The sequence below is a fragment of the Microcaecilia unicolor genome, chromosome 1 (genome assembly GCF_901765095.1).
Source record: "Microcaecilia unicolor chromosome 1, aMicUni1.1, whole genome shotgun sequence".
Taxonomy (NCBI): Eukaryota; Metazoa; Chordata; class Amphibia; order Gymnophiona; family Siphonopidae; genus Microcaecilia; species Microcaecilia unicolor.
Window position 1 is genome coordinate 243643089 of NC_044031.1, and position 17739 is coordinate 243660827.

General features: G+C 44.2%; 1 protein-coding gene across 1 annotated transcript in view; it reads right to left on the reverse strand.

Annotated features, from left to right (window-relative positions):
* Window positions 1-17739, reverse strand: part of LOC115471506 (E3 ubiquitin-protein ligase MARCH6) — a 350986-nt gene that overhangs the window by 251930 nt on the left and 81317 nt on the right. The window contains exons 6-7 of the mRNA XM_030205152.1: window positions 17527-17695; window positions 1412-1604 (exon numbers count right to left, since the gene is read on the reverse strand). Of these exons, the coding sequence (XP_030061012.1) occupies window positions 1412-1604; window positions 17527-17695 (362 nt within the window). The remainder of the gene's footprint in view (window positions 1-1411; window positions 1605-17526; window positions 17696-17739) is intronic.

Sequence of the window (17739 nt, forward strand, 5' to 3'; positions counted from 1 at the left end):
TTATTTAAATTACATATATTCTGGCTTGGATATGATTTGGGTGATTCTAAAGGATTTCCAGGTTCTGCTGGGTATGATGAAGATGCAGCATTTTAAACAAAATTATGGCATGCATAAACAAGATTCTATGAGAAAAGAACCTACAACGATTATCTTGAAGTACATGTACTGGTCAGCTTATAGTGTAGTAGGGAAATGATATTACAATGAACTCAGGTTTATATATTAGAAAATCATTTGAGAAGTGTATTACTCTTGATTGTAATTTTTCAGAGCATACAGTCCTCACATTCAGTAACAGTGTGCTTTTTTATTCTGGATTGTGCATCAGGCTGATAAATGTCTGCACTGTAGACTGTGTCTGGACTCCTTTACTCTATTTTAGTTAAGAATCTATATCATGCTTATCCTTTAATTAATACACAAATGGGAAACATCTCAATGCTACTTTACTTGTGCACTGTTTGTGTAAGTAAAAAAAAAAAAAAATCATGTTTACTAGATTTTTGTAAACACCTTCTCACTAAGGTTCTGACTCAGAAAACATTTAACTACATCTGCATTGATTTGGGAAACTAAATGGACCAGACTTGTTGAGAAGTCCTTGTTAAAATTGCTCTCCCAGTTGTCAGTCTGTGCTTGCAGTTCCTGGGACTGGGAGGGTAATAAACTCCTGTAGGTTTAGCAGTGGGCTGCCAACTACAAGCGCTGACAATCTCCAGTGAGCCTCATTGGTTCATATTCACACAACTGAACTTTAGTTTTTGGTTTCGGTTGAAACCAGGTAAGTGTCAACTGCAGTTTCGGTTTCGGCCGAAAGTGGTTAGACAGTTTCTGTTTCGCCAATACAAAAGGAAAAAAAAAAAACAGTTTTGGTCGGCCTCTGTTACTAACAATAGCTCTGCAAGTTCATTTTCAATTCTATCAGTACTCTGCGATGTATACTATGCAGTCCAGGTGATTCGCTACTCTTCAATTTGTCAAATTGCCCCATTACATCTTCCAGGTTTACAGAGATCTGTTTCAGTTTCTCCGACTCATCAACACTGAATTTCACTTCAATCTGTAAGACTTCAATCTGATACCTTCATCTTATTTCAACTATACAAACAAACAAAAAGTGAATTGCCGCTGATATATTTTACAAAAAATTCACTTAGGTGTTCAAAGTTTTCTTACAATAAAAATTTTTCCTCTCTCGAACTACAACTTGAAACAGGCATTCTTCAATTTAGGAGGCTCAAGTGTTTGATATTGCTTTTGGGAGAACTGCAGATTTATTGTATATATGTTGGTCCTGTCATTTTTTATTATGATTTCAAATGTTGCTTTTTCACCTGTCAAGAAGATTTTGATTTGCAGATTATAAATTTTAAACAAAAGTCAAACTGAAGGGTGATAAAGTTATTACCTTGAGCACCATTATTTGCATCTGCTGCATCCTCAACCACTGCATCCTCCTCATCTTCATTGTCTTCCTCCTCCTCATCAGCTGGCTCTTCTGCCACCTCTGCGTTTTCACCCACAACTGCATTTTCTGCAGGTCGGTTGGCAGGTTGCTCAACAGCAACATTTTCAGCTACACCATGTACCACACCCTGAGCCTACAAGGATGAGTTTCAGAATAATCACAGCTGATAAAAATAGAAGAACATCCTAACAGTAAAAATCAATTTGCATTTTCCCTTACAGATCCATAGAAATTTCTTTTTTTGGAGAAGGAAATGGTAGAGAATAGGGGGAAGACAAATCTGGTAGGCACATATACTTTTCAAGGAATGCACAGTACTCAACGCTGGAAATTTCCTTTTAAATTTCTTCTTACTGCACACTGCTTGACACGGATGCTGTTTGAAGAAAGATGTTTCAAATAACACAGGTATTGGAACAGGGGGAGTCACAGGTTAATGGCATCCCCAAAAATTTCTTACTGCTGTCATTGCTTCACCTCTTTCACCCAGCATCAATCAGCAGACAGTCAGAAGTTATAAAACATACAACTTTGATCACTTGCTGATTAACAGGTGGACTGTCTGCTCGCTCTGCTGCCACTGAATTTAATGCTGCTGCTGGAGCCCTGACAGCACTGAATCACCACCTACCAAGACTCCCCCTCCCCCCATCCAGGTTCCAATGCAGCATGCAGCCAACAGATCAGTGAAGACCTGGAGGAGCAGGAGGGGCTAGAAAAGCCAGGATAGAACACTGCAGGAGGCGGGAAAGGCTGGAGAAGGCAGAAGAGTGTGTGTTGGTGGTGCCAAGGCCTGGAAGCTGGAGAAGACAAGAGAATATGGTGGTAAGGTGGGGAGGTCTACAGGCAGCAGAGAGAACAGTTGGGTGGGGGGGGGGGGGGTTATAGGCTGGAGATGTGTTATCATGGGAACTTCTCTCTTTAGTTTTTTAATTGATACACAATACAAATAGATTTTCATTTTTGAGTGAATTTAACCTCTGTTGAATGTGTGTTCTTCATTTTGCACATGTAGTAGGTCAGTGCGGAAAGGTATGAGGCTCCTGTTTTGGTGTTCTAGATACAGCCTGGTGTTTGGCATTATGTGTTAAAGGGCTTGACAAACCTCAGGTGCTCAGGATTTCTTGCCCTCAAGTAGTGTTTTGGTTGCATTGCTTCAGAAAATAGCATGCTTCCTACTTCTCTGTGATTCAGTTTTCTATAAATTTGAGCCATGCAGTGCACAAAGTTTGTGGTCATCTCATGGTTTCAAGTCTTATAGAGAGCCAAGCTGCAGTAGCAAAGCCGAAAACATGCCATTTCTTCTGCAGGTGAAGTCAGCCAGGTGATGGGTGGCAGGCTCAGAGAAAAAAAAACTGGGTGAAGGGTGGGGGTAGGGAAAGGTGATCACCAATGCTATGGTGGTATGTGAAACAAAAGAGGCAATTCACCTATCAAGTGGGTGATGTCATACAGCTAATACCATGTTTCTGGATGGGAGATTGCTGCTTTCTGGAAGCGATGTGCGGTGGTACCTTAAGGGCCAATTTGCTAAACTTTAATTGTCTACGGGCATAAGTAAATCAGTTTCTAAAAGACCTGTGCAAATCTCAAAAAAGGACATCTCCCCGCCCCCCCTCAAACTGAACTTCAACACTGGTGGGATGGAGGAGAAAGAAAAGTTTAAGCCACCAATTCTAAGATTTTGGGGCTGGTTCCTAGATTCAGTGAAGGTTTGTCGAGGCCTGAAACAGCACATATGAAGAGGCCTGACTAGAAGAATGAACATTAAAATTGGTGGTATTACCTTGGGCTTGGGGCGGATCTGGGAACAGGGTTGGGGATGGAACTTGGGCACCTACAAACAAAAAGGTATTCTAATGTCCCTGAATAAGATCTTTTGACAAATATAATTCTGAGGCATGCTGTACCCCTAATTTTACAGCTTTTTAAAACACATTGAAAACTAATACAACTGCTCTCCATTAGGCCAACTCTTAATGATTTAAACAGAAAAAAAAAATTAGTTACTTATTAAAATACAAACAAAAATTTAAGAAACCTCCAACTCCCAACTTTAACTGATGCAGCACCTAGATTAAATGAGCCTTTTCAGTGGAAAGAAGGATATTATGGCCATAAGAACATTCGCTCCTCAGATAACACCGAAAGTGGACGGCTTACAAATAGAATATTGTACATTTCTAGGCCATCACACCTACTTTGCTAGCAGTGTATGAACTCAGAATAGGAGAGAGAGTTCCTCTATAGACTTAATGAAACCTTAATTATCACTATTCCATCACCAGGTAGAATCCACAAGTAATATCTTACAGATCAACATTTTTACTAAACACAGATATTAAAACTTATGCAAAAATGTTAGTCAATCAAATACAGACTAATTTACCCTTTTGATAACTCATCATGTGGGCTTTGTCCAGGGTAGGAGTAGAGTTCCTAATAAACACAATGTAATAGCAGTAGTTAGGCACTCCTTCGCCAAGATCCAGTGGCGTACCAAGGGGGGGTGGTCTGCCCCGGGTGCAAGCCACTGGGGGAGTGCCGCGCGCCGGTCAACTTCGGTCGTTTCCATGCTCCCTCTGCCCCGGAACAGATTACTTCCTGTTCCGGGGCAGAGGGAGCATGGAAATAAACGAAGCTGACCGGCGCACGCAGCACCCCCCCCCCCCCCCCCCCCCGTGCACCCGGGGGACGGGGTGCATCGGAAATCCACCCCGGGTGTCAGCCCCCCTAGGAACGCCACTGCCAAGATCTGCAGGTCAGGTCTACAGGGACTGCAATTTATATGTAGAAGTCTTGTGAATTTTTGTGGCTTCTTTCTATCCTGGATGAAGTTTCAGCAGAGACTACCAAATAAAGGTAAAATTCCTTATTTGGGAGAGCGACCCCCACCCAATACATTCCAGGATGTATCACGCAGAGTCAGGTACTGATATTTTTCAAGACGGTGGTACTACAGGCAAGAGTGGGCATCACTCCTGCTCTTAAGATATAAATGTCAGTGATATTAGTTTTCTGTCCTGATTTGAGGTGGAGCCAACCCTTATTTATGTCGCCTGGTGGTAATTTTGTCCTGTTGTGCTGACACTCTGCTCCCTTCAAACTTCTCTGCATCAGAGCAGAATAGCTAATATCGTGATTTAAATGTGCTAGCTACCATGCCAGACCCATTCCTGCATCATAGACCCACATACACCTCCTGGTAAAAGTGTGCTGCTACTCATGATAGCTTTTCTGCATTGGCCAGTCATACAGCATATTCTTGGAGAGAAGAGAGAAAGCAAAGTTACTCACCTGCAGTAAATGTTCTCCAAGGACAATAGGACACAAGTTCTCACAAGCAGGACGACACTGCCCAGCATTCCTTCAGTTTCTGGAAGCCTCTGGCAGGCCCAACCACGCATGTGCCATCACACCCAACTCATGTAAGACCCTCAACTGCATTAAAAAGCATAAAGAATACAACTCCCAGGGGAGACAGAAGGGTATGTGAGAACTTATGTTTGCACAGAGAGCACCTGCTACAGGTGAGTAACTTTGCCTTCTTGAAGAAAAGCAGGACTATAGTTCTTATATGTGGGAATCCCTAGTTACCACTCACCAAAAACAACCACCAATGGTCAATAAGGGCTTGTAACAAGAAGGCCAATGAAAACCAATAAATAACAAAAAAAAATAGTCCTGTTGTGAAGGTGCAGCCTGGAACAGAAAAGAATAGCCCTAGGGGATGGAGTTGCATAGCAACATAGCAAATGATGGCTGATAAAAACCTAGTCAATACCCTGAACAGTCAATCCAATCTGCCCAACAATCACACTTAATATCAAGTCATGATTAAACCAATGAATGAATGTGATATAAAATACTTGATCGTTGTCTTTCTTTGGCATTACTGGGACACAGACCGTTGAAGTCAACCTGATCTTGTCCTTAGTTTCCAACTACTGATGTTGCCATCAAAGCCCACTTCAGTCTAACCAAATCCATCTTGTCAACTGCAGGATACAGACTGTAGAAGTCTACCCAGGACTGTCCTCAAGTTCCAAATTACTGGAGTTTGTTGAAGCCAGCCCATCCTAAACCCGTTTGCCAATATACGGGACCCAGCACCAGCCTTAGTTCTTCACAGCCAGAGTCAACTAAAGCGCCACTCAACATGCACACACACATGCAACCATTTAAAGTTTTGGGGGTTTTTTTTTATACCATTCATTTTCTAATTACAGATTCCAATTGAGGGTCTCTGTGTTCATCCTACACCTTTTTGAATTCCATTCCAGTTTTTCTCTCCATCACCTTCCTCAGGAGGGTATTCTAGGCAATCACCCTCCCCATAAGGACCCGCCAGAAACTCTCTGAGCTCCCTCAGTATCCTGGGATGGATCCAGTCTGGTCCCATGGCAATGTCCACCTTCAAATTTTCAAGTTGTTCATAAACACCCTCTTCCGAGAATGGTGCAATATCCACCTTTGCCAGCCAATTGTGGTCATTCCCATAGATTTTCTTCTGTGAACACAGAAGTATTTGTATAGCACATTTGCTTTTTCCTCATCATTCTCTATATAGAGGTTCACAGTATCTTTCAGTTTCACAATTCCCTTTTTAGCCTTACTCCTTTCACTAATATATGTGAAAAAATTCTCGTCTCTCCTCCTTACATTCCTAGGCATTTATTTTTCCACTCTCACCAGACGTATCTCTCACTTGGCTTCTTTCAGTTTCATCCGGTATTCCTCTGTGTTCCTCTTCTTGAGTTTTTCTGTATTTCATGAATGCCAACTCTTTAGTCTTTATTTCCTCAGTCACTTGTTTGGAGAACCATATAGGTTTCCTTTTTCTCTTGCTTTTATTTACTCTCCTCATATAAAGGTAAGCAGCCTTATTTATAGCTCCTTTCAGCCTGTCTTTCCACTTCTCGTATGTCCTCCCAACCCATCAGCTCTTTCTTCATGTACTCCCACATTTTATGAAAGTCAGCATGTTTGAAATCCAGGACTTTGAGTAGCTTCCATCCACTTTAGCTGTTGTATCAAACCAAACCACTTGATGATCGCTACTGCCCAGGTGGACACCCACTTGGACATTCGACACACTTCCCCCATTTGTGAGCAACAGATCCAGCATTGCTCCTTCCTTCATAGGTTCCATCACCATTTGATTGAGCAGAGTACTTTGAAAGGCATCCATAATCTCTTTACTACTTTGATTCCACAGGTGGAATTTTCCAAATCTCATCCAGCAGGTTGAAATCTAGACTCCAAACAATTTTTACAGAACTGACTGACCAAACTGGCTGTCGTGTCAGGTATTCTGTTCAAGGTAGTAGCGAGATGTGAATGTGTGGATAGAAGACTATGTTGCAGCTTTGCAAATCCCTTCAATGGAGACCAACCTCAAGTGGGCTACTGATGAAGCCTTGGCCCTGACATCGTGGGTATGACATGACCTCAACAGTCAGCCCAGCCTGGGCATAAGTAAAAAAGATGCAGTATGATAGCCAACTGGCTAAAGTGTGTTTACCGATGGCTGCCCTCATCCTATTTGGATCAAAAGAAATAAAAAGCTGGGTGGACCGTCTATGACCTTTAGTCCACGCCACATAGAAGGCTAAAGATTACTTGCTGTCCAAGATGTGCAATGCACTTTTACCAGGATGGGCATGAGGGTTTGGGAAAAATGTTTGCAGGACAACTGGTTAAGATGGAACTCAAGACACAGAAGCATGCATGTAAATAACTACTCTGTTATAATGAAACTTTGTGTAAGGTGGATCAGCTAGTAGGGCCTGCAGCTCACCGATTCTGCAAGGTGAAGTAACCACCACCAAAAAGAAGACCTTCCCTATCAGGTACTTTAAATGACAGGAATCAAGTGCTCAAAAGGAGCTTTCATCTACTGTGAAGATGATATTGAGGTCCCATGACACTGTTGCAGGTTTTATAGGGTCTCTAACAAATGCAAACTTCACATAAAACAAGCAACTACAGGTTCTACAAAGATGGGCTTAACTTCTACACAATAATGGCAAGGGCTAACTGCACTGAGGTGAAACCTTATGGTTTTCAACCCTGACTCAGAGGTATAGAAGGTACAACACCCTGCTGTCCGACATATCTAACGTGGTATTTTTAAAACAGAGCGCTGTGTACTACTCGGACGCAAATAAAGCTGGTAGACTACTTGCCACTTACTTGAAGGGCAGAAGGACAAGTCAGAGAATTGCAATGGTTAATTCTCCTGCAGGGCTCCCACTAACCTCCTCTTCTCAAATTCTGAAGGCTTTTGAAACCTTCTACAAGACCCTTTACGCTTCAGATTCAGATTTTACTTCTTTGTAAATCCAGCACTAAATGTACTGGTTTGCGAAGGTGCTGGGAGGAAGACTTGCAGCAACCTATTTCTGGCAAGCTGTGGAAGTCCCTTTTCAGGTGCTCTAACTCTTCTACCACCACGCAGTCTATGTATTTCTTTCTGCATAGATCCCTCTGGACGCCGTATAAGTTGCATGTTATTAATCCGTCTAGTCCAGCTGTCTTGTTGGTCTTGCCATTCCCAAACGGGTACTCTCAGGCATCTTATATTTGAATGTGTGTGCCTTCACAAGTACTGGTCAGAAGTCTGGTCCCAGCTGGTAGCCATTTTTCCCCTTCCTGGCACCATCTCTTATCAATTTGTGATTCTTCGGGAACAGTCCTTCAGGGGTCAGTTAACTCCTAGTGAGGGGGCTCTTGTTAGTGCCATGGTCTCTTTGGCATTGAAGGTGATCTTCTCTCACTGGAAGTCCTTACATCAGGCCACTTATCAGGAATGGTGGAACTCATTGCTCCAAATGTACAAATTCGAATTACATCTGGCGAAGAAATCTTCTCGCTTCGCTTCCTATAGGGAAAAATGGCTACCACTGGTGTCCTATTTTGCTTCGGTACAGAGATAAGCACTGAGGTTGATGTATTTTGTGGCCTATGCATGCTCCATGTCTGGATTTGTATCCTCCAGCATCCCCCCCCCTTTTTGTTTTCCTCCACCTCCTCTTTATTCCCCCTTTTTCTTAATGTGATTCTAGTTGTGGATAGTTGTTTCTTAAATGTGAGCTCCAGTTTTGCCATGTTTGTAACTGTTGCTTGTTGAACTGTGGTGAGCTCTTGCTTCTATTGTATTATGTTGAAATCCAATAAAAGATATTAAACTAGAAGGTACTCAAGCAGTTTTTGTGTAGGGCAAGTGAAAGGAGCTAGGACTTTGCCCTCATGCCACACTGCAAACCTCTTAGTGGAATCTTACTTGGAAGCCAGCTGGATCTTGGCGAGAACCTCAGGCAATTGAAGGGATGCAAATTCCACATTCTCAACATCCAAGTTGTGAAGGCGAAGGACTGGGATGCAGGAGACACCCCTCATTTTTGTGATAAGGGTCGGAAAACACTCCAATCTCCAAGGCTCTTTGGAGGACACCACCACAAGAAGAGGGAACCAAGTCTGTCATGGTCAATAAGGTGTGATGGGGATTATGGTTCCCTAGTCCTGCTTGAGTTTCAATAGTCTCTTCAATATCAGTGAGTTTGGAGAATATACAGAAGGCCCTCTCAATGAAGGCAGCAAGCATTCAATGCTCATCTGCAGATCTCAGCAATGTGATCTGAATCTGGAGCGTAACTGAGGGACTTTAACAAAGAGATCCACCAAGGGGGTAAGGGGATGCCCCATTCTCAGATGATCTTGTGGGCTATGGCCCTACTGAGACACCACTCACAAGGTTGCATCATCCTGCTCGGTCTGTCCGGTAGACTCTTGTTTTTTTCCTCCAGATATGTGGCTCTGAGTTGAGCACCATGGTTCATTGTCACATCCCAACTGCCTCCTGAAACAAGCGGTATGATCCTGCATGCCCTGCTTTGTGAAATAGTACATGAAAACTTGTCTGTTTAGTTCAGTACATGAGAACTTGATTGTTTAGATTAGAACAATGTGGCTTGACAGCCAATCTCTGAAAGCCTTTAGAGCATTCCATATTGCCCAAACTTTTAGGAGATTGATGTAAACCTGAGTCCCCTGAGTGGACCAGTGATCCTGGGTGTGAAGCCCATCTACATGAGCACCCCACCCAAGGTTGGATGCATTTGTGTTCAGAACTTGTTGGGGAGAAGGAATGAAAAGTCCTCGAGTTGAATTGGTTCAAATTGTCCAGCAGAGGAGGGCTGATCTCAGCTCTGAGGTGGCATCCTTTAGGTTCCCCGTGGACTGACACCATTGGGAAGCTAAATTCCACTGGGCATCTTGCACATTAAGGTGTGACATGCACTGTGGCCTAATAACCTCAACATCTGCCAAGCTAAGACCTGTTGGATACTGCGACCTGATGAGAAATGCAAATGCATGCATCTGCTCTCACTTGAGGAAGGTAGACTTGATTCTGAACCATGTCTAACAGGGCTCCAATGTACTCCCAGTTGTTGTACTGGAAACAGGTAGAGCTACTAGGGTTCATAATCAACTACTCAAAAGTCCCAGCACCCCAATAGTTCTCCACACTGATTCTTTAATACCTCTTTGATGTGCTCTTTACCAGCCAATTGTCCAGATAGGGAAACACATGCACTCCCAGTCTAGTAGCAATGCTGTGACCACTGAAGGACACTTTGTAAACACCCTGGGAATGGACACAAGGCCAAATGACAGAACACAGCAATGGTGTTTCCATACTCAAAATCTGAGATACCTCCTGTGATTGGGACATATCTGGATGTGAATATAAACATCCTTTAAGTCCAGAGAGCACAGCCAAATTTTTTCCTGAATCACAGGAAGAATGGTGCACATGAACATCATGAGCTTTGCTTTCACCAGACATTTGTTCAGGACTCTTAGGTCTAGGATAGGACAAAATCCTCCTACCTTTTTGGGCATGAGGAAGTACTTAGAATAGACTCCTTTCCCTTCTTCCCCTGGTAGAATGGGTTCAACTGCATGGGCCTAGGGAAGAGTTCTTCTGCGAGCACTTCCTGATACTGAGAGCTGAATTTTGAAGCTCTTGGTGAGGAAGTTCTCATCAATGAAGGGAGTAATCCTTTCCCCTCCAGATTATTTCAATTACCCTGCAATCTGATGTTATAAGGGGGCACACACCTTTCTTGGAAAAAAACTTAGCCTCTGACACGGTTCTGCACAGGCGACTGATAAATAGTGTGCCCTTGTTATGGGACCTAGAGTAACTGATTGGGTTAAAAATTGGTTGAATGGAAACAGACAGAGGGTAGTGGTAAATGGAGCTTGCTCTGAAGAAAGGGATGTTGTCAGTGGAGTACTGCAGGGATCAGTTCTTGAGCTGGCTCTTTTTAACGTTTTTGTGAGCGATATTGCGGAAGGGCTGTCTGATAATGTTTGTCTCTTTGCTGATGATACCAAACTCGGCAACAGGGTGTGGATGATATGAGGAAGGACCTAGCAACTAAGACTTAATTATAAAAAATGCAGGGTCATGCACTTGGGTCACAAGAATCCGAGGGAACGGTACAATATAAGAAAGGAGGAAGTGTCCTCCAGAGGAGCTCTCCTTTGTCCAGTTGTTGAAGGAAATGGCAGAAGACATTCCGTTTAAGTTGGCGATTAAGGACGAGCCCAGGGCTGAGATGGACACCCCTGAGTATGACTCCTTTCCCAAGGAAGCTGTGACAGTGCCCATTCACAACATCCTTAAGACTGCACAAGTAAAGAATTGGGATACCCATCTCTATGCAGGTTGTCCCAAGGAAGGTGGATGCCATGTATAGGGTCCGGAAGGCTCCCAAATTCGAGAAGTCTTATCTTCTGCACCATTCCATCGTGATTGAATCTGCTTTCAAAAGAGCCAGAAGTTTGAGGATCCATGCCTTGGCTTCCCAGTCAGGTATGCTCGCAATCTGGAGCCTTTTGGGAGAAAGGTGTTTCAGGGCTCAATATTTATTGCCTGCATCCGGTCCTACCAGCTCTACACAAGCATCAACTTGAAGAACTTGGTGCGCAGAGTGCTCGAGTTTGTGGACAGTCTCCCACTGGAGCAGGTCGCAGATCTTCGCCATCTTGCAAATAAGCAGGAGTTTAAGAAGCTCATTTCTTGGGCATCATTTGATGCTTTTAGTGTGTCATCCAGGCTTTTTGCCATATGTGTTGGAATGTGCAGACTCTCATTGCTGTGGCTCAGACTTCGAGCCAGCAGTTCAGAAAAAGTTGACAGATGTCCCTTGCTAAGGAGACTATCGTTTTGGGGACAAGGTGGAAGAGATAGCGGATATCATAAAGAAGAGAACTGATACCATCAAGTTCTTGTCTCAGCCCTCTTCTTCTGGGACTTCACGTCTTGGAGGTTTTTGGGTGGGAAATAGAGTACCTATTACTCTCAAAGGCATCTGTTTACCCCCCTTGGCCCACCCTCTTCAGCAGACCTAGGCTCCATGCTCCGTCCTCGGCAGCAACAAGCTGAAACGCCCCAGCCAGCTCCCCAGTCTAACCAGGGGGCGAGCTTTTGACTGGAGCAAGCCAACATAAACGTATCCATCCCAGATGACCTGCCAGTTAGAAGGAGGTACCAGGATGACATCCCCTACAAAATAAGGATCACTAGATCCTCTCTTCTGAATAACCTCTTCACTGAGGCATTACCTCCTCTGAAGGTCCCAGAAAACAGATGGGCAAGCAATCTACAAAATCCAAGATAAAGAGGCATCTCAGAAAAGGCTGCAGAGCCATTCTTTTTTTTTTTTTAGGGGGGGGGGGAAGGAAAAGAGGGGACTTTTACTACCTCCCTGTTGCTCGCCAAGGATATAAGGAGTGTATACTGTTAGTAGCTCCAGCTGTTGGACCAACCAAGAGTGATAAGGGAAGGGAAAGGAGACTTGATGTACCGTCTTTCTGTGGTTTTTGCAACTACATTCAAAGCGGTTTAAATAGAATATACAGGTACTTATTTGTACCTGGGGCAATGGAGGGTTAAGTGACTTGCCCAGAATCACAAGGAGCTGCAGTGGGAATTGAACCCAGTTCCCTAGGATCAGTCCATGCGCTAACCACTAGGCTACTCCTCCAAATAAGTCACTGGGCATCATTTTACACTGGACCCACTGGTACTGGAACAGATTCAAGGGAGAGAGGGAAATCAGCCCCAAAAGTACTATTGCCTGCAGCATCCCTCAGGTTCAATCTATATTCTACCAGGAATCTGGGTCTACAAAGCCTTCTTAGAAGCAAGTCACATGTCTGCATAATCTGCTGAAGAGAGATATGTATTGAGGAGCTGAAGGCAGTAATAGCTCACTATAAGGGGAGTAAAGTCAGCTCTGAGTTCTCTTTTCTCCCCATCTGCCGGCAGGGAGCCATAATCCATTTGTCTGGACTGGTCTAGCATGGACAAAAGAAAAAAAAAAAAGATGAATTATGTCTTACCTTATTTCTTTTCCTTTAGTCAACTGCACTGTTCTGAACATGTGAGGTGTTATTCCCTCTTACCAGCAGATGGAGGCAGAGAAAAAGCTAGGCTTTTTCAGTGAACTCACTGGTATAACCTGTTGGTGCACTGACAGAGTTACAGTATGCCTCTGTCAAAGCAGAAGGTCGCTTTGCAATGCACACCCATGCCCCATCAACCAAAGCAGCTGCAAAAAATAATGCAAGCAAACAACCCCATAGAGTGGCACTCGCTACTCTACATCTCCAAGGATTACCTCCTCACTACTCCCAATCATCATCATGTTTGTTTGTTTTTGATGTTTGTTTTTTTTTAACTGAAAGGAAAAGAGCAGTGCACCCTGAGAGCAGGCTTCATAACAGTGCAGCCAACTAAAGGAAAGGAAATTATCAGGTAAGACAATTTCACCTGCCTTGGTCTCTAAGGCTGCATCATCCTGAACATGTATGATATATTCAAGCAGAACTATTGGGCAGGGGAAGGAAGACAAAGCTACCCCCCCCCCCTTGAGGGTAGGTCTGCCAAACTGTGAACAAGCTCTGGCTTGCATATCCAACGTGTAATGCTTGACTAAGGAACACAGCAACAACCATATCACTGCCTAACAAATCTCCTCCACTCTAGAAGTCACCTGAGCCATCATAGAGTGAGCTTTCAACTCAGGAGATACAACTCTGGAAAATAAACAGAGTACTGGAAATATGGGTTTCCACCAAGCAATGAACTCTGAACATCTAATTCGTTTTAAATTCCTAGCAGGGGTATCGGACCCTCCTAGGCAGGAGGGCATACAGACCTGGTTCAAATGAAATGCTGAGACCACCTTGGGCAGAAAAGGAACCGTATGGTTTGACACAGTCTTCTGGAGAAAAAAATAAATAAAATGAACAGGTCCCTAACCTTCCAGACCAGAACATAAGCCAAAGACGTAAAAGATTTCTGGGACTTAAGCAAGGTGGAAATCACTATCAACTGCAAGCCAGAAGGGATCCAGATCCTCCATATCCACTGGTCCCTGCCACAGGAGCCTGCAGCCCCTGGGCATAGGAAGTGGTTGTCCACCAGCAGGCGAATTAGGTCCACATATCAAGACAGAGGGGCCAATCCGGACCCACCAGAAGAACAAGATGAGGATGACACACGATTCTGTGCATAAGCTAGCCTATCAGAGGCCATGCAGAGAAGACCTACAGAGGCTCCTCTACCAGCCATAGCTGTACCAGGGCATCTATCCCCTATGAGGATGCTTCCTTTCAGCGACTGAAGAATCACTCCCCCTTGGCATAAAGCTTGTGGCCATCAAGTTGAACATCAGTGGCCCCCAACAATCCTGATTGAGCCAATAAGCCACCAAGCTCCAGCTTCCACTTCCCCTGGATCCAACTGGGAGTGTGAGGAAGTCTACCCAGATACTGTCCTTGCCTGCTATATGTACTGATGACAGGGCCTATAGGTGTGCCTCTACCCAACAGCAGAGACTCTCAGCTTCCAACGCCAACGCTTGGCTCCAAGTGCTGCCTTGTTTATTTATGAAAGCCACTACTGCGGCACTACAAGGCCAGCCACACTGCCTGCATCTCCAGGCAGTTAGTGAACCACCCAGACCAGATAGTGCACTCCCCACCCCAGCTGAGGAAACTCATATATGTGATAACCACCACCCACTGAGGACCCCTTTAAATGAGGTTCCCTGGACAGACCCACCAGAATGGCCTATGCCCTGGCAGAGAAAGGCAACGGGTGCTCAAAGTCTTGTGAAACTGGAGTCCACCTGAATAACAGGGCTGCCCGAGTGCTCCAAGACAGCCACCACAGAACCCAAAAGTTGCAGGTGGTCCCAAACCTTAGTAGTCGTAAGCTTACAGAGTCTACATTTCTGAGCCTGAAGCTTCGTAGCTCACTCTTCGAGGAGGGAAACCATCCCCCAAGCTTGTCAAACCAAACTCTCAAACATTCAAGGGCCTGGATTGGGAATAGGTACCTTCAGATGTATTACCACCCAACTCTGCTTCTCCAGGAGAGCAATAACCTAAGAAGTGGCCTCCAAGAAAGCCGCCTCTGAATCAGCCCAGATCAATCGTTCACGTAGGGATGTACCCTGATAGCCTGGCGCCTCAAATACGCCATTACCACCATCATCACCTCAGCAAAGATGTGGAGAGCGATGGCCAGCTCAAAAAGGCAAAGCCCAAAACTAGAAATGGCTGCCAAGCACGCAAAAGCAGAAATACTGCTTGTGATACTCCACAATGGGAATGTGCAGATAGGCCTCCGAGAGTTCCAGGAACATCAAAACCTTCCCAGGAACCAAGGCAATCACCAACTGGAGGGTCTCCATGTGAAAGTGCTGCATGCAATGGCAAACAGTCTGCCTGTTATATTAGGCGGTATAGAAAGACTGTTTAAATAAAGAAACCCACAACCCAATGATGGAGCCACAGCCAGCTCAGCCCCACCACATAGGCAGCCATGGACCAAGAGGAGAAGAGGACCAAGCCATAAAGAATGTTATCAGGAAGGCCACCCCAGACTCCAGATGAAAAATTTCAGGAGACCCCAACAACTGCTGTAACCAACGAAGAATGGCCCTAGCCACGTAACTGCCACAAATGGTGGTCAGAACCTTCGAGGTACCAAAAGAAAAGGTGAGACAACATTGCTGCTCCATTTGATTTTCATGCAGCTTGCAGAGAGCTAAGCCTCTCTGAATGGGGCCACTGCCTTCTTGGTGACTGCTGTAACCAGCGGGTCCACCTTAGGTTACACCCAGTATCTCTCCATCTCCTTGGGTGCAAAGGTGTAAAAACACTCATGGGCTCTGGTCCCCTTGAGAGCCCCATCAGGTGAGTCCCATTCCATCAGGATCATGTGGGTAAGGGCGTTGTGAAGAGGAAAACGCTTCAGGGGTCCCGCAAGATCCTCCAAAGATCCCCCTCAGAGGGAACCTTGAGCATCCCCAGACCTTTAATAACCTTCATTCATTCATTTAAATATTCAACTAAGCAGTTTACAGTTTCATTTTACAGGTACCGGGTCTGTCCCTAGTGGTCTCACAGTAATTTGTCCATTGTACTACTGCTGTACTGGGGCAATGGAGGATCAAGTGACTTGCTCAGGGTCACATGGAGCTGTAGAAAGAATTGAACCTGGTTCCCCAGGATCTCAACCCACTGCCAACCATCAGGCAGCAGTGGGAATCAAACCCAGTTCACCAACCCACTACACTAACCATTAGGCCCACTCCTCCACTCCATCTTGTCAATAAAGCAGGAAAGATCCTCACACCTGAAGGGACGAATCACATGAGAACACTCCTAGTCCTCCTCCTTGGGGGGAGGATCCTCCTTTAAGTCACAGTCTGAGGGAGACTGGGTGCCCAAGAACTCTACCTGAGTCTCTGGGAAAACAGCAGGGGTGCTCAGGACCTCCGACACCACCTGGGTCCCCTCTATGACAACTGGCCCCTGGTCTCCGTATTCAACCAGGTCTGATTCAGCAGAACAGGGCTGCTAGGCCAGGGGCCAGGATCACCAGCCGGAACAATCTACCATCTACTAGAGGTAAAGAAAAATACCTGAACACTCTCATTGCACTAGCAGTTTATACTGGTGAGTTCACTGGAAAAGCCTACCTTTTTCTCTACTTCCATCCGCTGGTAGCAGAGAATAACACCCACATGTGGAGCACAGTGCCAGCTTAGACAAGAACATTTCTACAGTGTGTTCTCACTATTCAAATGTTTGGTATTCGCTGTTTCACACATCCGTAAAGGTGCAAATAGACAACTCAATTCACCATTTGCGCTGCTGCTTGCATATTCGCAAATATGCGAATTTAAAAAACAGCCTTTTTTTCCTTTCACTTTGCATTTTTGGTGTTATTAACAAGTTAATTGTGCATGTGTTTGAGTGTTGTCCCATTCAGGAAACTAACTCTGCATTTCTCATAGAATTGTTTATGTTCCACGGTTTCGCTGAAATATAGGTACAGCTGGAACCTAACCCCCATTTCCTCATATGTTCATTATTTACAAATTTGAAGTTTGCAAACTTTTCTAAGAACCATACCGCCGCAAATAGCGAGAATGGCCTGTACTTACACACTAAATGTACAAGCATTTAGTTTGAGTTTGTTACAGGATAAGTTTATGATACATTTACATATATTAGAGACCACAAAAGAACTGATAATCAGCATTCTACACGGAAAAAACAGGACCCCAAATACTTTGCAATTGTTTAAACATTTAGTATGACCTTTGAAGATACATTAGCATAATGGTTTTGTTTTTCTTAGTTAATTCATAATTTGTGCTCAAAGTGTCTCCGACACCACTGAGCTGCTGGCTCAATGAATTCTGGGGTTTCATTAAGAGCTTAACTGTTTTGTGAACTCAATGTGATGGAGCTCCATCCTGTTGAAAAATAAAGTACTCAGAAAAATGTCTCAAATTTCAGGCAGTAGTTTCTGCTGCAGTAGGACGTTTTTGGGTTATTTGGAAAAGTACCCATGTATAAAGAAGTTTATTAGATAAAAGAAACCCGCAACATATTTACTAGATCAATTTAGTTTTAATACTATTTGTCATTTTTAAAAAAAAACTATTTTTTTTTACCTCATTCTGTTGCACTGCACCATTGAGTGGTTGTGGTTGGTTTTGTTCCAACCACTGTGGTGCTCCTCCATGGACTATCTGTTCACGCAACCACACAAGGCTAATGAAGGCACAAAGTGTGCAAGTCACAACAAAACAACCCTGCAAGCAGTCTGCCAACAGATTTTCCCTGTAACAGAAGAAAAACACAAAATCCTGTCAGCCGATCTCTTC